The 23,422-nt window shown below is 41.7% G+C and overlaps 2 protein-coding genes across 5 annotated transcripts; both read left to right on the forward strand.

Moving 5' to 3' along the window:
- Positions 1 to 691: 691 nt before the first annotated feature.
- On the forward strand, positions 692 to 9,008 carry LOC118215779 (troponin I, fast skeletal muscle-like). Its single transcript, XM_035396774.1, has 7 exons — positions 692 to 765; positions 4,816 to 4,848; positions 5,393 to 5,429; positions 6,141 to 6,269; positions 6,625 to 6,714; positions 7,248 to 7,424; positions 8,652 to 9,008. Exons 2-7 carry the CDS (start codon positions 4,841 to 4,843, stop codon positions 8,739 to 8,741), a joined length of 531 nt encoding a protein of 176 aa, XP_035252665.1. The 5' UTR covers positions 692 to 765; positions 4,816 to 4,840; the 3' UTR covers positions 8,742 to 9,008.
- A 5,136-nt stretch (positions 9,009 to 14,144) lies between these two features.
- On the forward strand, positions 14,145 to 23,211 carry LOC118215777 (troponin I, fast skeletal muscle-like). 4 transcript variants are annotated; one of them, XM_035396771.1, is made up of 7 exons: positions 14,145 to 14,221; positions 16,950 to 16,982; positions 17,120 to 17,156; positions 17,663 to 17,791; positions 18,538 to 18,627; positions 19,031 to 19,207; positions 22,971 to 23,211. In XM_035396771.1, exons 2-7 carry the CDS (start codon positions 16,975 to 16,977, stop codon positions 23,061 to 23,063), a joined length of 534 nt encoding a protein of 177 aa, XP_035252662.1. In that variant the 5' UTR covers positions 14,145 to 14,221; positions 16,950 to 16,974; the 3' UTR covers positions 23,064 to 23,211. The 4 variants fall into 4 exon arrangements, with proteins under 4 accessions (XP_035252662.1, XP_035252661.1, XP_035252663.1 ...); XM_035396770.1 differs by lacking the exon at positions 22,971 to 23,211 and adding an exon at positions 20,176 to 20,528; XM_035396772.1 differs by lacking the exon at positions 22,971 to 23,211 and adding an exon at positions 20,176 to 20,528 and having other exon boundaries at positions 14,184 to 14,251.
- The last annotated feature ends 211 nt before the right edge of the window (positions 23,212 to 23,422 follow it).

Consider the following 23,422-nt stretch of genomic DNA (forward strand, 5'->3'; position numbering starts at 1 on the left):
TGCAGGATTGAAAAGGACTCTTGTTTTTTACGCCTGGACGGTAAGCTGTGAAAAAACAAGTGTGAAGCACATTAATCACAGACATCTCCTACAGTTAAGGGGGGGGGGGGGGGGTGGGGGGGGTGGGGGTTGGGGGGGGGGGGGGGGGGGTTGAAGTGCATGGCTGTGTTCTCATGTTGAGGTGGGGGGGGGGGGGGGTTGAAGTGCATGGGTGTGTTCTCATGTTGAGGCGAGGGGGTGGGGGGTGGGGGTTGGGTGTGGGGGGGGAGGGGTGGAAGTGCATGGGTGTGTTCTCATGTTGAGGCGAGGGGGTGGGGGGTGGGGGTTGGGTGTTGGGGGGGGGTTGAAGTGCATGGGTGTGTTCTCATGTTGAGGCGAGGGGGTGGGGGGTGGGGGTTGGGTTTGGGGGGGGAGGGGTTGAAGTGCATGGGTGTGTTCTCATGTTGAGGCTGGGGGGGGAGGGGCTTATGTAAGGGGGAGTCAAGTTCCTGCTGTAAATCAGCTGAGTTCAGGCCAACGGTTAAATAAATGGTGAAAAATGAATAACGGTCTTGAAGGAGGGGAGTTATTTATATATATTTCGGGAGCTGAGACGGGGTTCGAGTTTCAGCGAGACCCTTTCCCCATTGGTCTGAGATGGGGTCTCGCCCCATAAGGAGGATGGCTGACTTTTGCTGACCCATCACAGAATACCGTTAAAACCCTCTTTCTGTCTCGGGGTAGCGGCAGTTTGTGAAGCCCCCCTCGTTACTTTGACTCTCCCAGGTGAGAATCTCGTCTGTCCGTCCGTCCGTTCGTCCGTCCGTCCGTCTCGTTCTCACACACACACACACACACCTGGGCGTTGTGGTCTGCTGAGCCTGCATCTGTTTTTGTTGCCGTGATTTTGTCGCCACAATTACAAAATAAATGCATAATAAATAAATGCTACACAGGGCATTAGACTGGCTAAAAAAATATTACCAATGTCTGGGAGCACCTGCCCTGTTGGTGACAGGAGAGGAGAAGTTGCTGTGTTCAATAACAGTCGTGTAACGTTTTGTGAATGTGATGCCATTGTCAGTAGAGTAGGCCTGTTGCTATGATTTCCTCTGCAGCGAATGGAAATTTATCTGTCAAAGGCTCTACCTGCGTGACATTATTTTGATAAAATCTTTACAGCTGTAATCCCTAACGTTTTTTTATATTAAAAATAAATGCCATATTTGATACCTTTTCACGCCGGCATTTTTGCGGCATCATCCTTTGAATGTATTTGCATTCTGCAATGGCTCCTGTACGTACTATTTTCCATTGGGCGAAATTTTCCAGTCCGGCCAGGTTGTCGAATGTGATGACGCACGCACAGGAACTCGCCTGTCGAATGTGGAAGAGCAGGCGTCCATTACAGAGCTATATGGGCCATTTCAAGCAGGGACTTGATGGATTTCAAACTACTTCAGGATAAAGTATCTTATTCATAGTATTCCGAGATCTCTGTATAGCCCCATTTCCTCACGGATGTCGAAATTGAAGACCTTGATACTTGATTTTCCTATGCGAGATAATAATGTTATTCCTTAACTTTCATTTGCTGTGCAACACATTTTGAAGTCGTACGCCTGTCACATAAAACCGTTTTCAGTGAATTTGTCGGGAGGGAGTGTGGAGGTCAGCCAGGGGACAAGGAATTAGAACCACGCAGTTACCTTGAAATGGCGGGAGCTGCTCGCTGGTACGATAAGCCTTGTACTGTATCCAAGGCTGAAAAACAGAGAGGTGTCTGTCTTGTGCTTCGCACGACAGCTGTGGAAATTTCTAGCAGGCAGAAGAAGATATATGCGTGACCGAGTGCTGAACTATAATGGGAAGACAGGAAACCTGTCAGGGAGGGAATCGCAGAGACTCTGTTCGTGCGTATTCTCTCCGTGCAACGTGAGCAAGGCAACGCATCGCTTTTTGAAGCAACGACCGGAAATTCACCGTGGATTATGTTTTTCCACAGCAGGAGCTTCCGTCTAAATGGCAAAATAGATAAACAATGCACTTTAGAAATATTGAAAAATCTAAAACAATGAAAAGCACTAGAATTTTGTGGGTAAACAGGAAACAAATAGTTCCATAGTTTAGAGAATCTTCAGCTGCTGTCGACTTTAATTTGCGTGTCCAGTAGGGATCGCATAAACATGAACTTCAGTGCAGAGCTGTAAGATAGCAGCCTGTTTTAGAGAGATACCACTAGCTGTACAGCCTGTTATAGAGAAATATTGCTGGTATGGACAGGGTTACAGCAGATCGCTTGACATACGAACTGCTCATGTGTCATTCTTCGAGATAACTTTTACTGTTAGCTCATCCTATGCAAAGCTGTCCCTCGCGATCTCTAAGGGTCAACAGATGCTGTTATCCCATAATGCTGTGCAGTTTTCCTAGACTGTGTTTACCCTGCCCTGTGTACCTGAGGCAGGTGAGGTCTCTGTTTTACCTGCGGTTATTATTTCAAGATCAGAATACCTGTTCACATGTTCACATTTGTGTTTTTTCATGTCGTCTATGAAGTGGGAATTTGTGAGAGAGTTCACTGCGTGTAATTTTGTTGTTTATTTAAATGTTTTGTTTTTTTTTTTTAAATGTGAAACTGATTCAGAGTGAAAACCAGTGGTGCCAGGGTTTAATGGCAGTTTTTTTTTTTTATGTTGGAAGGTTCCACAAAGATTAGTTTCCATGGTGTCATGTGCAGGTGTTGTTCAAGGCAAAGAAAACTTCCAAGGAAAAAAATTTCATGGAACAAAGCATTTATGAGAAAAAAAAAAAAAATTTTCCTATCAATTATATCAGATATCTAAATATAGTTTGCAGATGCAGTTACCGTTGTGTGCTACGTGATTCATGCTCCCGTTCCATTTTTGAAAACGAGTAGCTGCTGTAATTTGTAACACCAAATAACCGAATATGTTTTTTAATGCACCCAGTGGAATTGCAATGGTTGACATCTGACCGTCAGCATAAAAAGCTCTGGAGAGGCTGAGTGTAGAGGCTGAATCGATCAGCCGCTGGGGATTATATTAACTGCGCAGATGCTGAAATAATGGCTCTGCGCTCAGCGCTTGGTGCTCAGTGCTCAGTGATTGGTGTTTGGTGCTCAGCGCTTGGAATTCTGTGCTTTGTGCTCAGTGCTTGGTGCTTGGTGCTCAGTGCTTGGTGCTCAGTGCTTAGTGCTTGGTGCTCAGTGCATAGTGCTCAGTGCTCAGTGCTTGGTGCTCAGTGCTTAGTGCTCATTGCATAGTGCTCAGTGCTTGGTATTCTGTGCCTTGTGCTCAGTGCTCAGTGCTTTGTGCTCAGTGCTCAGTGCTCAGTGTTTGGTGCTCAGTGCTTAGTGCTCATTGCATAGTGCTCAGTGCTTGGTATTCTGTGCCTTGTGCTCAGTGCTCAGTGCTTTGTGCTCAGTGCTCAGTGCTCAGTGTTTGGTGCTCAGTGCTCAGTGTTTGGTGCTCAGTGCTTAGTGCTTAGTGCTCAGTGCTTGGTATTCTGTGCCTTGTGCTCAGTGCTTTGTGCTCAGTGCTTGGTGCTCAGTGCTTAGTGCATAGTGCTCAGTGCTTGGTATTCTGTGCCTTGTGCTCAGTGCTTTGTGCTCAGCGCTTGGTGCTCAGTGCTCAGCGCTTGGTGCTCGGTGCTCAGCGCTCGGTGCTCAGTGCTTAGTGCTCAGTGCTCAGTGCTCAGTGCTTAGTGCTTAGTGCTCAGTGCTCAGTGCTTAGTGCTTAGTGCTCAGTGCTTAGTGTTCAGTGTTTGGTGCTCAGTTCTCAGTGCTCAGATGTGAATCAGTAGAGGTGAAGTTTCTCCATGTCATTTAGCAGACACTCTTATCCAGAGCGACTTAAACAACTTTTTTTTTTAACATAGCATTTACATTGCATCCATTTACACAGCTGGATGTGTACTGAAGCAATTCAGGTTAAGTACGTTGCTCAAAGGGTACAACAGCAATGTCCTAACCGGGAATCAAACCTGTGACCTTTAGGGTACAAGACCAGCTCCGTTCCCATTATACTACACCGCCGCCCCTGCTATACTACACTTCTGCTCTATGAAGCCCGAGACTCAGATATGTGGAGGATGCTTCTACAGAGAGCATGGCCGTTTTCTCGCGCTCGGTGCTGAGTGACTCAGACAGAGTCGAGTCTATCGCACAGTTGATCCAGGACGACAGCTGCCCTCCCTGCATCCTGTCCGAATTTAGAAAAGATGTTGATCTCCAAAAATGTATGCAGAGCCTCTGAATATGGCTCTTTAAATATCCTAAACGCACTATAATTCTTCGGTCAGTATATTAACAACCTGACACTCAACACTTTAGAATGGCCTTCCCCACATCTTATGGGGAAGTGGAGACCATTTTGGTCTTTAAATCACTACTTAAATGTTACAGTTGTAGCTTGTTAAACACCTGTCCCCTTTATGAAGTATAATACAAATATATTGGGGGCACTATGTATAAAACATCTTGTAATTTCTACATTGTGAAACCAAAATATATAAAAGCTGAGAATCTGCAGCTTAAACACATGTGAATTGTTTGATTACAAATCTTACAAAAGATTGTGGCGTACAGAGCCAGATGAAGAACAAAAAAAAAAATGTCTTTGTCCCAAACATTTTTGAGCTCCCTGTACAAATGCTGCCGTATAAAAGATAGATTAGTTGGCTGGTTGATTGATTGATTGTTTAATTGTTATTCAGGGCTTACCGAACGATCACCTTTATTAGTGAAATCAATAGAAGCGCGCATTACAGTGCATGCTCCGGTTATATTTATGTGACCAATGTTTCTTTTTGCAGGGTGTGACAGGAAAAGAGAGCCAAGATGTCGGAGTAAGTCCTCAGTCTGCATTGTTTTCAGTGTTGAAGCTGGCGACTGAGATCATGATACAAATTCAGGAGGATATGGAGCCCTGGAACTTGTTTGCTGTGCTTTCATGGAGAAGGGTCTGTTTTTATTAGCCATTGTGATATCTGCACTTGTGCTATCGTTTGCTATGATGTTGCTGTGAGACACCCGTTCAAAGATGGCAGCTCTGGGGTAACGTCTACATGTGATGCAACAATAGAATTCACGAACCGTTCGTTGCCGTTAACCCTTTGAAGAATAGGTCCATTGGAATTTTTAATTGTTTCGTTTTAAGTCAGCGTTTTGGAACTCTGTTGCTTTCGGTTACCAGGAGTGATTGTTACATCGGCATTAGAATGCTTGCAACTCCCTTGCTTTCAATTACCAGTGGTGATTTTTATATCAGAATTAGAATGTTCAATTATGAACATTCTAATCACTCATTTGTGAGGTTACACCTTCATTTCTCAGACGTAAAGGCCTAAGTAAGCTTTTTTACCAGATTTCCTTTCCTTCACAACCCCGCAGGAAAAAGATGTCCACGAGTCGGAGGCATCAGCTGAAGGTAAAGATCTCTTCCCCGTCCCTCTCATTTACCCAGAAACACATACCTTTACTCTCTGATAATGTGTGTGCTTGATGACATAAAAACAAAAAAAACCCCAGAATATTTCTCCTCATATAAAAGTCTACATTTGGCTTCATTATCATGGATTCTGCTGAGGATGTTGGCTTGGCCTGAAATTATATCCATACTGGAAAGTGCCCAAACTTGCTATTGTTCTTGAAAGCTAATATACACCCCCCCCCCTCCCTCCCCGTTCCCCCACCCCTGCCAAAAAATTCTTCCTTCTGTCATACCTTCCTAACTCACTAGCATTAAACGTCACGTCTTGCAACATCTGTCTGCTCAAAATGCTGCATAATTTGATAAGTTTATCGGTGTGTACATTTATTCCACTTTTGAGGATCATCGGACTCTGAAGAGTGAAGCAGAAATGTAAAATAATGGGTTTAAACATCGAATGACTGCTCGGCTAAAGGAGCCGTATTTCTCAGTCCTGCTCATAAATACTGAACCTGCTCATAAAAACAGAACCTGCTCATAAAAACAGAACCTGCTCAGAAACTCTGCAACGGAAAACAAAATCCTTGCAAATCCTGCATTTTTGTTTTCATTGAAAGGCTGTGTGAAATATGAGTGTTTCGGTGGTTAGACCCTGAGTGATGAGCCCCCTTTTTCCTGTCTGTCTGTCCGTTCGTCCGTGTGTCCCAGAGCTTGATGCTGTCCATCGCTAAGGGCTTGCTCCAGGCCGAGGAACTGGAGATCCAGGAGGCCAGGCTGAAGTACATGGAGGAACACTGCCCCCCACTGACCTTACCTGAATCAATGCAGGAACTTCAGGCACGTTGTCAGCCAATCAAATCCTCCGTGTTACTGGTGTGCTGTTGGGGGAGGGGTGGGGTGGGGGGCGGGGGGGGGGGCGTGTTTACAGGTGACTTTTTGGGGGGTGGGGTTGGTTTTGGGTTGATGTTCGGGAGGGGGTTGGTCTGTACTGTAAAAGGGGTATGGAGGTTTGTGGTTGGTGCTGTGTTGTTGGGAGGTGGTGAGGTGGGGGGTGGGGGGTGGGGGGGTGGGGTGGGGCTACATATGTTTAAAGAAGAAGAAAAAAAAAAACTTGCTGAACACCATGAATGTAAATGCCCTGTGTGGCTTTACTGACTGATTTATCACTGGTCTCATAATTCTCCCTTCGCAGGACTTGTGTAGGAAGTTCAATCAGAGTATCGAGAGGGTGGACGATGAAAGATACGACATGCAAAGCAAAGTGGACAAATGCGCTAAAGAGGTTGTGCTGCCCTCCCGCTGTACAGCCCCTCCTCCCAATTAAGCCCCTCCCACCTGTAAGCCCCTCCTCCCAGTTAAGCCCCTCCCCCCAGAGAGCCCCTCCTCCTGTAGAGCCCCTCCCCCAGAGAGCCCCTCCCACCTGTATCCTCCTTTACCTGTGCCATCGCACCCCCTCTGTGTCCGCATAACTTGCTGACTCAGTGATGACTAACATTTACATTTGAGGCATTTAGCCTTTAGCTTTTGAGCCTTCGCTCTTAGCAAGAGTGACTTACACGGCTATTTCATTTTCAATCCAGTTGTACAGCGGGAATTCAGGTTATGTACCTTGCTGATGAGTTCAGTGGCAGTGCCCCACCAGGGAATCAAACCTGCAACCTCTCTCTCTTTCTCTCTCTCTCGCCCTTACACATGCGCACACACACACACACACACACACACACACATACTCTCTCTCACTCTCTCACATACACACATACACGTGCACACACACACATACACTCACTCTTTTTCTCTCTCGCCCCCTCTGACCAGATTGAGGACATGAAGTTTAAAGTGATTGATCTGAAGGGCAAGTTCCAGAAGCCGGCCCTGAGGAAGGTGCGCATGTCTGCCGACGCCATGCTCCAGGCCCTGCTGGGTTCCAAGCACAAGGTCAACATGGACCTGAGAGCCAACCTGAAGCAAGTGAAGAAGGAAGTGAAAGAGGAGGTGGGTGCCCTCTGCTGGTGATTGAACAGCACTTTTTTATTGCTTCTCCATACTAGGCCATCTACCCATCCATCCATTGTCCTTTGTGTGCAATGCATTGCTATTAGCTAACATGTAGGAATTGGTGCCCCCTTCTGGAAATAATGCAATACTGCAACAGATAACTTCTCAGAACTGTGCAGCAATGATGAAGCCTAGAGTCCTTTATTTAATTGCTGAAACTGAAGCTTTTGTAGAATATTTTGTTTTTTCAGTAACACTAAATGCACATTTCTGAAACAGGGAGTTAAAGTTGGCCAATATACTTCTGTGCCTAAAATTTGTTTTTTTAAAAAGAAACTGTTTGGGACTACTTTGCGGCTTTTCTGTTAAGGTTCTGTTCTAGAACCATTGTCCTTCATGAACATTGCGTTGCTGCATTAGCTAACGTAGGAAATTGGTGCCCCCTTCTGAAAATAGTGTAGTACTGCAATACATGACTTCTCTAAATAAGAAGTTTGACAATGACGTCACTACACCACACAAGCTAGATTCAAGCCTGGACTCCTATATTTATTTAATTGCTGAAACTGAAGCCTCTGTAATACTTATTTGATGGCAGTAGTGAATGAAAACTTATGAAACAGTGAGTTATATTTCAAACAACATGATGTTGAGATGTGCAGAAAAATCCTTCAGTTTCTGTTATTGTGACTGAGTAACCTGATTGCATTCCATTATGGCCATGCTTTGCATGAACTACATTCCTGCCTACAGACATGACCAAATAAGACTGTAGTTGCTTTTTTCCGCCTGCTCAGAAGTTTACTGAAGACCTAATGCAGTGCTCTGCTGTACTAGAACTAGAACCTGAGTGTTAGTGTGAAAGCATGTGATCTGCTAGCTGTTCCAGGCTCATCACTCTTGTGTGTGAAACCTGCATCCTCACCTGTGCCTGTACCAGTACCTGACCTGTGCCTACACCTCACCTGTGACTGTGCTTTACCTACATCTCGCCTTTGCTAGTGACTGTATCTCACCCGTGTCTGTACCTCACCTGAGCCTGCGTCTCACCTGTGCCTGTACGTCACCTTTGTCTGTGCCTTTGCCTGTACCTCACCTGTATCTCATCTGTGCTTTCACCTCACTTGTGTCTGTGCCTTACCTTTGCCTGTACCTCACCTGTGCCTGTATCTCACCTGTGTCTGTACTTCACCTGTGTCTGTACCCTGCCTGATTTTCATACAGGATAAGGAAGCAGTTGGTGACTGGCGTAAGAACATTGAGGACAAGGCTGGCATGGGCGGCAGGAAGAAGATGTTTGAGGGAGAGGCTTAGATTCATTCTGATGCTGGGTTCATAGCTGCCATCTTGAAATGCTCATGTTAGCCGAATAATACTGTATTTGGACTCTCTCTTCATTCATACTCTTATGTGTACATGATTATCTTTTTTTTAATTGCTGCATTGTTGACACAGATTAGTTTTTGGGGATGAAGTCCTCTGTACTGAAAAAATTTACCAGGAAAATGTTACTCCGAAATACAATTCAAGGCTGACTTTTGCAAGGCTTCACTGTTAATAAATAAATAACTTAAAGGAATCTCAAAATCTCATATTTTGTAATTTGTAATTCCAGCTTGGTACTCTTGGCCAGTCAGTTCTGTTCTGGATGGTAGGTTTTTCAATAGTGCTGTCCACACCAGAGTCAAATAAGTGGACCCTCGAAAAGAAAAAAAGAGTGTGTGTTAACTTTATAAAATTATGGGCAGTGGTGGAATCCAATATTATTGAGTGCATGTGTTTTAAAAAAATATTTTTTTCAAAAGTGCATGTGTTTATTGTTTGTGTAGTTTATACAGAAACACCACTTTGTGAAGGATAAACGGAAATACCTGTCGTAGTTCGCAGGTAGTAGTTCATTTCCTGAAAATCTCCACGTGGGCATGATGACCTTTCCTTCCTACATTACCGTGGAGACGAGGGGGCAAAAGAGCCGAAGTCCGTCCTGCGGCATTAAAATGCTTGAGACTTGGCTGAAAATTTTTGATATTGAGTTTCCAAAATTATTTTTTACATTTTAAATGGATTATTTTATTAATACATGTCTTAATTTGAAGTAAAATATTATATTTTAATTTTTTTTTTGTGGCGAATTCTTCCCTTATCATATTTATGAACGCGTTATGCTGGGATTCAAAACGTTTTCTGAATGTACTGGATGGAACAACAGAAAAGCACACGGTGGTGTTAATGCCATTCTTGCTTGGTAAATTCCAGGAAAGAATAAACCGATTTCAAAATCAACTACGCAATAAGTGTTGTTAAACTTTTTTTGCAATTTTTAAAAACAGTGGTGTGATTCAGCAGTGCATTGAGGTTCTCACTTGAACGTTTGATAACTTTGCGGGTAAGTGGTACATTTTCCTTGTCGTATATTTTAACTGACAGTCTTCCTTTTTGTAAATCCCAATGCATAAGAGAGGCTGCTAAGTGAATAATGTAATGCAATATTGTGCTTACAAATGGAAACGCCTTCAAGTCTGGGTAAGATTCCTTTCGGACTCGTTTAGATTAGACGCTTCTGTTTGCAGTTGTTTAAATTCAAGGTGCATGGATAGTCAATGTTTGATACATCCTATTGTTAATTAACTAAATAAATAATCATCTTCAGGATAAAAATTTGAGTATCTTTCATAAGTTAAAACTAAATTGCATTTATTTTCAAATAAAAAGGCAAGGAAAGCACAAGAAAACAGCTGTGATAATATAATTTCTGAAATGGCTGAAAGGAAATACCTACATTTATTATGTAACTGTGTTACCCAGTAAGCGCCGTTTGGTCGTTTCATTTGGATGGAATGACATGCATGTACACTTGCTCTTGTCTTTCAGAATTCGATGCTTCAGTCTGGCGACCAAAACCGAGAAGCGATGTACGGAGCACTGCCAGCGCTGAATAGCCTATTTGTAGAAATTACAGGTAGGTGGTAAAGTTTCAGCCAGTCAAATCATCCGGGTATTGTAATTACCACACAAAAAATTACTAACGACACAGGGGCATTTTTTCAGAAAATAATTGCGCAACTTTTCATCCAATGTGTTGTATAAACCAAGGTATTATACTGCACATTGGTACTAACAAAGTACTAACCTTTAAAAATTAAAAATGAAATAATTTTCTCAAGGTTCTGCAAGTATCACAAACAGTGTGCATATAATAACGAGATGACACGTCAATAGATGCAAGTCGATGGAAGTCAATCACTTCATCACATACCTTCAGTGATTCCGCATCTTCATACATTCCATATCACCTTTCTAATTTATTATTTTTTTAAATTAATTCCTCGCTAAGAGTGTTTGCATTTTTAACGCAAATGGCCCGCCAGGGGTAATACAGCCAACATCAATTTCACATGGTTCCAGCTGCCATCCAACCGGTTAAATCGCGCCATTTGCCAGTTACCAACCAATCCGTAACATGCAACCCACTGAGCGCAATCCCGTCCGGATTCCTCGCGTGCACAAGGAAAGACTCGAACCTTCTTCGCTTCTGCTATGAGCCGGTTGCATATTTCTCGAGCGCTGGAAATGTGCCGTTGAAAAAGCGTCCGGTTTTAATTACTTTGCAAGGTGGGATTATATGTCAGGAGTTGGATTTATGTTCACTATATTTTTAGCTGCCGGTCTTCTGCCGAGAACACTTAGGGGATTCTGTGCACCAGCAAGGAGCAATCTAAAAAACATTGCAATAAAAATTTCTCGGAAACCAGTAGCCAAAAATACACAATTTAAAAAGCTGGAAAAGGTGGAAAATATCCCCATACTCCGGGAGAGATTAATTTTGGTCAATCATTTTGTTTTACAGAAGCAAACAATTTGCCCAGACACGTACCTATATTCTAAGAAATATGGCCTGTATTTTTATGTATTTGTTTAGATGTATTGAAATTGTATGTCAGTTAATCCAATAAATTTAGTCAAGATTAGGCTTACATGCGGCGTTACCTCAATCCAATATAAAGGTAATAAACGTTTAATGTACGGAAATTAATTGCCCATTAGAACAGGAATTAATGTAAAAAAAAAAAACGACGAGTTTCTACCATGAGCGCCCTTCGTCAGGGTGAAACGTGTTAGTTTTTAAAAAATCCTTTGTATTATTTATTTTTAATTTATTGAAATTAATACATTATAATTCAGGATTAGCTCCAGAGCCCTTTCATTGCACTTTAGCTGTGAATAAGACAACCCTTCCAAAGAAGATACTTTACATAAGTGCACCCATTGAAGCCGTTTATTGTTATTGCTTTATTTTATTTTATTACATTGTTGTGTGTCCACAATGGAAGGATCTCGAAATGGTGGTTCCTTCCCTGCTTAACGCGTCCGATAGCCTCTCTCCCCGATGCGCAATTTGCCGAGTCATCAAAAAACGGACTCTGTCAACACGGATTACATTACATTACTCATCCAGAGCGAGTCTAACAGTTTACAGGCTTTCACATGCAATCCTGTCACTGACATTTTGCTGACAGAATTCTGTTGGAGTTTCTTACTTAACTGTACAGCAGGAGTGCGCTTGAGAATCAAACCCATAACTCAACGTAGTTATCTAATTGTTAATTTATATAAAGTTTATTTGTTGTTTGCCTTGGAAGTTTGAGCTAAAAGCTTATCACAGTATAACATTATGAATTATTATTATATTATCATTTAATGTTTATAGCTTATAATGGACCAACTGTTCTGCCTTATCCCATTAATCATTAATAGACTTCTATACTTATATTTTTTATAGAACTATACTGTTCTATACAATGGTCCCACAAAATGTGCAGTGATAAATCAACTCTTACAGAGTACACATGATCTTGCTCTGGCCCAGACCTGGACCATGTGTACACTGTTAGAGTTGAATTAACACTGGCCATTTTACTGTGCTGTTTGGATTCTTTTGAGTTTATAAAATACAATTGTCTGTTGTGGAAAAGAAAAACTGTAAATACAAAGATAGCACCCATAAAATAATACAAAAAATTGGTCATTTTGGAAATTTAATATATTCATCTTGTATATTGGTCTGGTTACATGATTAAGTTAAACTGTAGTGTACTGCAATACTTTACAATATATGGCCAAAAATTTATTTATTGATACTTTCAGATATTGAAAGTGGCAATAATGTTTTATGTTGTACATAAATTACTGTCAAATGTATTTATCACATAGTTCTGGGGGCATTTCAGATTAATCGTAATGTGGTGTGTATATCCTCGTAAATCACAGTCACCCCAGTGAATCTCATGTTTTCTGGATATCTTTCTTCAGAGTAACAGGTTTTTATTAATAACAGTCTTCCAAATGCAGAAACACATTCTCAATAATTATGATGCAGATGCTGACTAAAATAAACAGTACCACGGTTCATTACATTACATTACATTACATTACAGGCATTTGGCAGACGCTCTTATCCAGAGCGACGTACAACACAGTGTATAACCATAACCAGGAACAAGTGTGACGAAAATCCTAGAGAGAAGTACCAGTCCAAGTGCAGGGAACAACCGCATAGTTCAACTTGGACCCTGAAGGTTAAACTGATTAACACTAACACAAATGAGAACGGTTCATTTTCCTGTTCACCACAAGGCTAAAATGGAGTTTCTTTATTAACCGAAATGTTAAAGGACCATTTTAACTGTAACTGCACAATCCTTATTTCCATTTTTTGCTATTTACAAATTACTTATAAAGCAAACAGCTGGCCCAAACTGATTAGCTAGATTATGATCCTCACTGCCTTCACTGGAACTAAAGTTATGTTTATGCTAACAACAGACAGACACGCTCAGCATACAGAAACAATCGGCCTTTATACTTCATTTAAAAACCACAGAATGGGCGTATAATTTGGGGTTTTGAACCAACTTTGTTAGTTGTTGAGTTATGAAATGAGACCTTTCCGTGTGTGAAAAGAAAAAAAAAAGAAAACAAGGAGATACAAGGTTTATGCATGAGGCCAATGATGTATCGAGTTCATATTCACATAAACACAAAACACTTCAAGGTCAGACTATTCATTTGTGGGGAAGAAAGGTAACAATTCACACAGCTAATGCAATGCTGTCTGTGTCTGTGTCTGTGTCTGTGTCTGTGTCTGTGTCTGTGACTGTGACTGTGTCTGTCTGTGTCTGTGACTGTGACTGTGCCTGTCTGTGACTGTGTCTGTGTCTGTGTCTGTGTCTGTGTCTGTGTCTGTGTCTGTGTCTGTGACTGTGTCTGTCTGTGCCTGTGACTGTGACTGTGTCTGCAGGTGCAGGCGTGTGCACGGGCGTGTGTGTGTGTGTTTGTGTGTGGGGGGGGGTGTGTGTCTCCAGTTATTTATCTTTAACTCTGCAGGTTATCTGCAGGACAGAGTACTCTAGGAGTGCAGTTTCCCCAGCCCATGACCCAGCATTAATAATCTCATAACTCAGTAACTCAACTATAACCCCAAAACGCCCATCGTGGGTTTTTTTAAAATTTATTTTTAAAACAAAGCCATTAGAACACGTTTAAAAGATCATCATCATCGTTAAGGTGCTATTTATAATGGCGTGAGCTGGGGAGCTGGTTGAGCAGATATTTCAGGAGCCTGGCAATAGTTCTCATCTTTTCAGTTGCTACCATAATGAGAGTGATATCCATCCCTGCCAGGGCATGCCAGCGATATATATTTTCAGCCGCCAGGGCCGGAGCAGTCCTCCCGTCCGTTGGGATCTTCCTCCTGCTGTCCGTTCGGTTCATCCGACTCTCCTTTTTTCTCACAGGTGAGATTCTCCTTTCTTTTTTTCTCACAGGTGAGATTCTCCTTTCTTTTTTTCTCACAGGTGAGATTCTCCTTTCTTTTTTCTCACAGGTGAGATTTTTGCTTTGCCTCGTCGCTTCCCTTTCTTTTGGCTCTCTCTCTCCCTTTTTTATCCTCGCTCTCTCTTCCGCACCAAAAAAAAGCACTCCCCTCTCTATCTCTCTCTCTCTCTCTCTCTCTCTGTTCATCTCTGCGTCTACCATCTGGCTGTTGGGCTGATGGTGCTTGGAGGCTGTCTCCAGGGGCTTCAGTTGACGCTGGTAATGCTGTGAATGTAATACTGTGAATTTGCACGATTTTAAAATGTTTGGGTGAAGTCCCAAAATTAGTGGGATGACTTGATTCAGTTAGATTTTTTATTTTTATTTATTTTATTTTTTTGGAAGATCGAGAAAGGGATTCGGGCCTGAATCTAAATTTCTCTCTTCCAAAAAAAAAAAAAAAAAAAAAAAAAAAAGCCACCAAAAGCTCCAATCTCTCATCCTCTAGGCCAGGGTGGCCAACCCAGGTCCTGGAGAGCTGCAGGGTCTGCTTTTGTTTTTACTCGGCACTTAATTGATCAATTAAAGCAGTTGATTACACAGTTAACTCACCTCACCTGGTTTCTTTTGTCTAAGTGATCGTTGTATTTAAGGTGAAAACAAAAACCAGCAGACCCTGCGGCTCCCCAGGACCAGGGTTGGACACCCCTGCTCTAGGCTGTCAATGCTGCGTTTCGATGCTTATCTTGCAACTTCTGAACTCGCAAACCAAAGCAAAGGCTTATGGGATGCCCTGTGCAAGCTGTTTCAACCATTCTAGATGGAATAAATTAAATTACAAAATGAGGACCTGTAGAGAGCTAATTGTTAGTCAGAATTAGTTTTGTCATATAACAGTTTTTAAAAAGTGTATATATGTATGTATATGTATATATATATATATATATATATATATATACACACTTTTTAATGGGAACATAACAGAGGAATGATGTGCAGTCACCCACAAGATTGGAATGGACGTCATTGCCACCCCAAACTATGCAAATAGAAAGTATAAACACATTTTATTAGAAGTGTCTGCGGAGGCATTTTGCTGACCTCATGAATGGAGAGTGTTCCGCGGCTGCTGAGTGGTGCATTCGGTTAAGGCGCTACGGCAGGAACGCGGCTGCGATTTCAGACAGTTGCACATTCCAGATTGGGCTGGGAATCTGATACATACTCAGCCCCCGAGCTGGACAGCAAAGATTTAAAAAGGAAAAAAAAAAGAGTATTCCTCTCTCAAGTCCAGTTAATGTATGTTGAGTATAGTATTTCTAATGAGATAAACATATTTATGATTTATGAGTGTGGTGCCTATTTGATTGAAAGCATTTTTTCTGTATGAAAGCTGATGGGTTCATGGCTGATTTATGTGATTTTATGATGTTATCAGAGTCAGTTGAGAACTTTGTGTTTAAAAAAAAATAAAATAAAAAAAGTCAAAAATGGAGGTACAAGGTTTATGCAGGATGCCAATGATACATTGACTTCATATTAAAATGGTAAACAAAAACAAGACCAGACAATTCATTTGGTAAAAGTTCATACATTTAATGCAGTGCTAATTGATTCAGGAAGTACATGCATGTGTGCGTGTGTTTTGCCAGAATACTTGCTATATTGCTATATACTATATTGTTTTTTACTGCATTGTATGTATTTGATTGTGAATATTTTTGTGTATCTGTACTGTTTTTGACTGTTTTTTGCCATAATACTTGTTTGACTTATTTTTGACTATGTGTTATACTGTATGTATTGTGTATGTATTTGTGTAAAACAAAGTTTTTAATTAACACAAACAAAAAAACAAAAAACAAAAAGACACTCCATTGGAAACCTGATATGGCAATATTCAGAAGGAACAAACGTAGTCTCCTTTCAGAGTTATAACTGGTTATTCATGCCACTTATTTTAAAGGGAGACGCCTGTAGCAACTGTCTTTTTAAGAGTATTTCTGCCATTTTGTGGTATATTAGCACTATTCTGTATGTAGTTCTTATGAAACAATTCGGGTTAACTATCATACGGTGGTCATGGATGCAAAAACTGAGGCTTGAACCTAGAATGTTCTAGCTAGTTCCCCAGTTTATACTAATTACCCCTACATGCGGTACGCATTTATGTGTTTAAGACAGTCTCTGTTCACTGACATTTTCTCAGCAATCCTGATACTTGTGTCCTGTGTTCGGTTTGTAAATAATAATGTTTTGTGTCTTTACTGCAAATGTTATTCTGTCATGTTGATTAAATCAGTTTTTAAAAATCTCTACCATTACTACTACAATAAGGCCATTAACACTACTACCATTACTACTACACAACTCTACTATTACAACTACCATTACTACTACACAACTCTACTATTACTACTACCATTACTACTACATATCTCTACTATTACTACTACCATTACTAATACACAACTGTACTATTACTACTACCATTACTACTACATATCTCCTGTAATAGTACCATTGCTACTGTATAACTCTGTTACTAATACTACTAGAACTGCTGTTGCTGTTACTGTAGAAAAACATCAACTCTTCCGTTGAACTGCTAAAACAGACCTATTTTGCTGTATTTTACCATAATGACCTTTTATTGTAATGAGTGCATTGTACATGGGCTCCGTTTTTAAAAATGAAACTTTCCCACAGGTTGTGATAGCCAGGAACCGCCAAGATGTCGGAGTAAGTACTTCCAGCATAACTTTATGTGCAGTTTTCTGTCTCAATATAACCGTGAGTTTTCTGTCAACGGTGAATGTCTCTCTAATCTTCTGTCTATTCACCCCCCTCCCACCCCCCCCCCCCCTTTAAACCAACAGGAAGAAAATGTCCTCGAGTCGAAAGCATAACCTGAAGGTAAAGAACTGCGTCTTTTCCCTTTTTAACGACACACACATGGACGGAGTGTAGCACAGTGGGCAAGGAACTGGGCTTGTAACTGAAAGGTTGCAGGTTCGATTCCCGAGTAGGACACTGCCGTTGTACCCTTGAGCAAGGTACTTAAGCAGAATTGCTTCAGTATATATCCAGCTGTATAAATGGATACAATGTAAAAATGCTATGTAAAAGTTGTGTAAGTCGCTCTGGATAAGAGCGTCTGCTAAATGCCTGTAATGTAATGTAATGTTATGTAACACGTGAGACGCAGACTAAACAACATGAAAAACGTGAAAGCGACTCAAAGATGAAGGCTTTCGTTATAATGCACTTAATTCATATTGAAGGCGAATGCCTTTTAGCGAGTGTGCAGCATTGCAGTTTGGTTTCAGACTTACCTGTACACCTGCTTCAATCACTCGTGCCCTGGGCTAGCGTGGCTGACGCTGATGACGCTAATGTGTGTGCTGGGTTCTTTGCTGCAGAGCTTGATGCTCTCCATTGCTAAAGGTTTGCTGCAAGCGGAGGCGGCTCAACAGGTAGAGGACAGAAAGAGGTACATGGAGGAGCACTGCGTCCCTCTGTCCATGCCTTCATCTATGCAGGATTTGCAGGTAAAATTTTTTATTTTTTTAAAAACTCAAATTGAGTAAAAAATCTATTGGGGAGAATTCTCTGTACGGAAAAAGAGAAGGACTAGATGTTTGTAACAGAAGGCAGGAAGCTGAAGTGTGTTCCAATCTCTCTGCTTAATGTGCAATTCAAAAGCATATGATTTACATACATAACCCTGGAGTATTAACCCCTACCTGATACATTCTAAGATGTTATCGTTACAAGACATTTGTGGACTGAGCCAGACATTAATGTGTCATCCCTGCAGACTCGCATGCACACACACACACACACACACACACACACACAGAAATATATACACACCCTTGCATGCATGCATGCACGCGCACACACACACACACACCCTTCACATGCACACAACCGCACACATACAGACACAAACATGCACACACACACACACAATCATACAGTCGCACACACACGCACACACACAAACATATACACACACCTACATGCATGTACGCGCACACACATACACACATGCACACACATTTCCTCTAGTCCAGATTTCACTATCATTGTCCTTTCTATAATACAGAAGATCAGAGGGAATGTTTTATTGTGTAAAAATGTATGTGTTATCGTGTAAAAGTGAATGCATTATCATGCAAAAGTGGATGTGTTATTGTGTGAAAGTGAATGCATTATCGTGTAAAAGTTGCTAAAGCACTTAATGTGCTCCCTGACCTATTTCTTGTCTTGGTTTATGCAAACGTCACCCCAGGAACTGTGCAAGAAACTGCACGGGAAAATCGATAACCTTGAAGAGGAGAGATACGACTTAGAAAACAAGGTGACCAAGACCGACAAGGAGGTATGTTTACCCTTCACCCACCTGTTTGCTTTCTTATTCCCCATTATTTCAAGTTTCATAATGTGACGTTAAAATGACATTAACACAATGTAGCTCTTCGTAAATGGTAAATGGTAAATGGACTGCATTTATATAGCGCTTTTATCCAAAGCGCTTTACAATTGATGCCTCATTTGCCAGAGCAGTTAGGGGTTAGGGGTTAGGGGTTAGGTGTCTTGCTCAAGGACACTTCGACATGCCCAGGGCGGGGTTTGAACCGGCAACCCTCCGACTGCCAGACAATCGGTCTTACCTCCTGAGCTATGTCGCCCCTTCGTCATGCGTAACAGAACTTTCCCTTTTCCCTCTCGCCCATGTCATTGATGCCCAGGTCTGTTCTCCCTTTCCCCCCCCCCCCCCCCAGATTGAAGACCTGAAGATCAAAGTGCAAGACCTGAAGGGCAAGTTCAAGAAGCCGGCCCTGAGGAGGGTGCGCATGTCTGCCGACGCCATGCTCAAGGCCCTGCTGGGCTCCAAGCACAAGGTCAACATGGACCTGAGAGCCAACCTGAAGCAAGTGAAGAAGGAAGTGAAAGAGGAGGTGGGTGCCCTCTGCTGGCGATTGAGCAGCACTTCCTTATTGGCTCTCCCCACTGGGCCGTCTGTCCAACCATTGTCCTTCATGTACATTGCATTGCTATTAGCTAACATGTAGGAAATTGGTGCCCCCTTCTGGTAATACTATAGTACTGCAATACATAACTTCTCTAAATAAAATGTTTGACAGTGACGTCACTACACCCTACAAGCTAGATTCAAGCCTGGACCTCTATATTTATTTAATTGCTGAAACTGAATCCTTTGTAGTACTTATTTTATGACAGTAGTGAATGCAAACTTCTGAAACAGGGAGTTATAGTTCAAACAACATGAGGTTGAGATGTGCAGAAAAATCCTTCAGTTTCTGTTATTGTGACTGATTAACCTGATTACATTCCATTATGGCCATGCTTTGCATGAACTACATTCCTGCCTACAGCCATGATCTATTAAGACTGTAGTTGCTTTTTTCCGCCTGCTCAGAAGTTTACTGAAGTCCTAATGCAGTGCTCTGCTGTACTAGAACAAGAACTTGAGTGTTAGTGTGAAAGCATGTGATCTGCTAGCTGTTCCAGGCTCATCACTCTTCTGTGTGAAACCTGCAACCTCACCTGTGCCTGTACCTGTGCCTCACTTGTGCCTTACCTGTGCCTTTGGCTTACCTGTGCATGTATTTAACCTGTGCCTGTACCTCACCAGTGCCTGTGCCTCACCTGTGTCTGTACCTCACCTATGCCTTTACCTCTTCTGGGCTTCACCTGTGCCTCTGGCTCACCTGTGCCTGTACCTCACCTGTATCTCATCTGTGCTTTCACTTCACCTGTGTCTGTGCCTTACCTTTGCCTGTACCTCACTTGTGCCTGTGGCCCTCATACCTGTGCCTCCCCTGTCCCTGTACTTCACCTATGTCTGTATCTCACCTGTGTCTGTACTTCACCTGTCCCTGTACCCTCCCTGCTTTTCATACAGGATAAGGAAGCAGTTGGTGATTGGCGTAAGAACATTGAGGACAAGGCTGGCATGGGCGGCAGGAAGAAGATGTTTGAGGGAGGAGAGGGTTAGATTCATTCTGATGCTGGATTCATAGTCTTGAAATGCTCATGCCAGCCGAATGACACTGTATTTGGACTCTCTCTTCATTCATACTCTTATGTGCACATGATTATCTTTTTTAAATTATTGAATTTTGAAGTCAAAGTACAGAGATTTGTTTTATTTTTCTGTACTGAAAAATGTTACCAGGTAAATGTTACTCAGAAATAGAAATCAAGGCTGATGTTTTCAAGGCTTCACTGTTACTAAATAAATAATTTAAAAAGGAATCTCAAAATCTCAACTCTTTGCAATCCCAGCTTGCTGCCCTCAGTCAGTCAGCTCTATTCTAAATGGTAGCCTTTTCAATAGCGCTGTCCACACCAGGGTCAAATAATTATTTAAAAACTTTAATAAATCTTTCAGGCATCAAAAGGTTATTTCAGATTATATATATAAAAAAAAAAAAGTATTTCATGTGATTGTACATTCTGGTTTGTAATATTTTTATTGAACATTCTCAGTGATCAGCAGGATGTTTTCAAATTTCATCGGTTAAAATATCTTGTGTTGAAATATTTAAAATATGTATGTAATCAATGTATAGGCACACAGTGCAATACCTTGGGTTTAGTTTCATTTTATTGGGCATTTTGTAACTACCACATCAGGGTTCCTAGCTCTATCACTTCTTGTTGATTTTGAGGTGAAAATGGACCCCCTTGGTGTTCTGCTGTTCTCAATGGGCAAAGTACAAATGCTGCTGTGTTAGAGAAATAAATAAGACTGTTTACACTCAGAAAATAAATTGTCGGATTTACTTAAAATTATGGGCCGTGGTTGCACGCAGTGTTAACTTATACGAGACTTCAACTGATTAAGCTGACTAAACTTAACTCTTGTTAACCTAACTCAGTTTTATCGAGCATATCCATTTAATATTATTGAGTACTTGTGACTATAGCACATTAAGGTCCCTGAAGCCAAAAGATTTTGCATAATATGCTAAATGTCTTAGTAAATCGGGCCATTAGGCCAGCAAACAAATATTTGTAAACAGAAACAGGACGTGAGGGCTTCACAAGTTGAAGAGCCCCATCCTGTGTCTTAAAATGGCTGCCCAACATCACGCACGTGCAGCTGTGCATATCACTGAATGCACTTAATTGGTCAGGTTTGCTTTCAAGTTAGTAATGACTTGAACAATTACAGTAAATTGTATTACAGAAAATCAAGTAAAACCAGGAAGCTTGAATAAATTTGAAAGTAAATCGAAAAAAAATGAACTTTTGCATACGTAACGCATGTGCGATTGAGTGCATTGTTGAGATGCACATAGTTGGTCAGCTTTGCTTTTAATTAAATTAAGCTTGTAATGACGAACAATTCCAGTAAATGTAAATGTAATTACAGAAGATAGAACTAAAGCAGACAACCAAAAAAATTTAGTAAAAATTTAATATGGACAGTGGCACTTTTTCATTGTTTTGAGTGTAGTTTATACCTCACTGAGATAATGTTGCTGGTAGCGCCCCCTACTGACCCCTCTCTATCTACTGATCACTAATACTTACCACCCTGTGAAGAAGAAATGGAAATGCCTGCCATAGTCCGCAGGTTAGCAGTGCATTTCCTGACAATCTCCACATGGACACGGTGACCTGTCCTTCTTGCATCGCCATGGCGACGAGGGGGCAGAAAGAGCTGAAGTCGGTCCTGCAGCATTAGAAGGGGTGAGACCTGGCTGAAAAATCAATTTTAAAAAAAATACCAACCATTGTCCTTCGTGTACATTGCATTGCTATTAGCTAACATGTAGGAAATACCCCTTCTGGTAATAGTGTAGTATTGCAATACATGACTTCTCTAAATAAAAAGTTTGACAGTGACGTCACTACACCCCACAAGCTAGATTCAAGCCTGGACCTCTATATTTATTTAATTGCTGAAAGTGAATCCTTTGTAGTACTTATTTTATGACAGTAGTGAATGCAAACTTCTGAAACAGTGAGTTATAGTTCAAACAACATGATGTTGAGATGTGCAGAAAAATCCTTCAGTTTCTGTTATTGTGACTGATTAACCTGATTGCATTCCATTATGGCCATGCTTTGCATGAACTACATTCCTGCCTACAGCCATGATCTATTAAGACTGTAGTTGCTTTTTTCCCGCCTGCTCAGAAGTTTACTGAAGACCTAATGCAGTGCTCTGCTGTACTAGAACTAGAACTTCAGTGTTAGTGAGGAAGCATGTGATCTGCTAGCTGTTCCAGGCTCATCACTCTTCTGTGTGAAACCTGCAACCTCACCTGTGCCTTACCTGTGCCTTTGGCTTACCTGTGCATGTATTTAACCTGTGCCTGTACCTCACCAGTGCCTGTGCCTCACCTGTGTCTGTACCTCACCTATGCCAGCACCTGTATCTCTTCTGTGCTTTCACCTCACCTGTGTCTGTGCCTTACTTTGTCCTGTACCTCACTTGTGCCTGTGGCCCTCATACCTGTGCCTCCCCTGTCCCTGTACTTCACCTATGTCTGTATCTCACCTGTGTCTGTACCTCACCTGTGCCTGTACCTCACCTGTGCCTGTACCTCACCTATGTCTGTATCTCACCTGTGTCTGTATCTCACCTGTGTCTGTATCTCACCTGTGTCTGTACTTCACCTATGTCTGTATCTCACCTGTGTCTGTACTTCACCTGTGTCTGTACCCTGCCTGTTTTTCATACAGGATAAGGAAGCAGTTGGTGACTGGCGTAAGAACATTGAGGAAAAGGCCGGCATGGGCGGCAGGAAGAAGATGTTTGAGGGAGGAGAGGCTTAGATTCCTTCTGATGCTGGATTCATAGCTGCCATCTTGAAATTGCCATGCTGGCCGAATGACACTGTATTTGGACTCTCTCTTCATTCATACTCTTATGTGCACATGATTATCTTTTTTAAATTATTGAATTTTGAAGTCAAAGTACAGACATTTGTTTTTTTTTGTGGAAAAAGTCTTCTGTACTGAAAAATGTTACCAGGTAAATGTTACTCAGAAATACAAATCAAGGCCGATGTTTTCAAGGCTTCACTGTTACTAAATGAATAATTTAAAAAGGAATCTCAAAATCTCAAATCTTTGCAATCGCAACTTGCTGCTCTCAGTCAGTCAGCTCTATTCTAAATGATAGCCTTTTCAAT

This window comes from Anguilla anguilla, chromosome 16 (assembly GCF_013347855.1).
Source record: "Anguilla anguilla isolate fAngAng1 chromosome 16, fAngAng1.pri, whole genome shotgun sequence".
Lineage (NCBI taxonomy): Eukaryota > Metazoa > Chordata > Actinopteri > Anguilliformes > Anguillidae > Anguilla > Anguilla anguilla.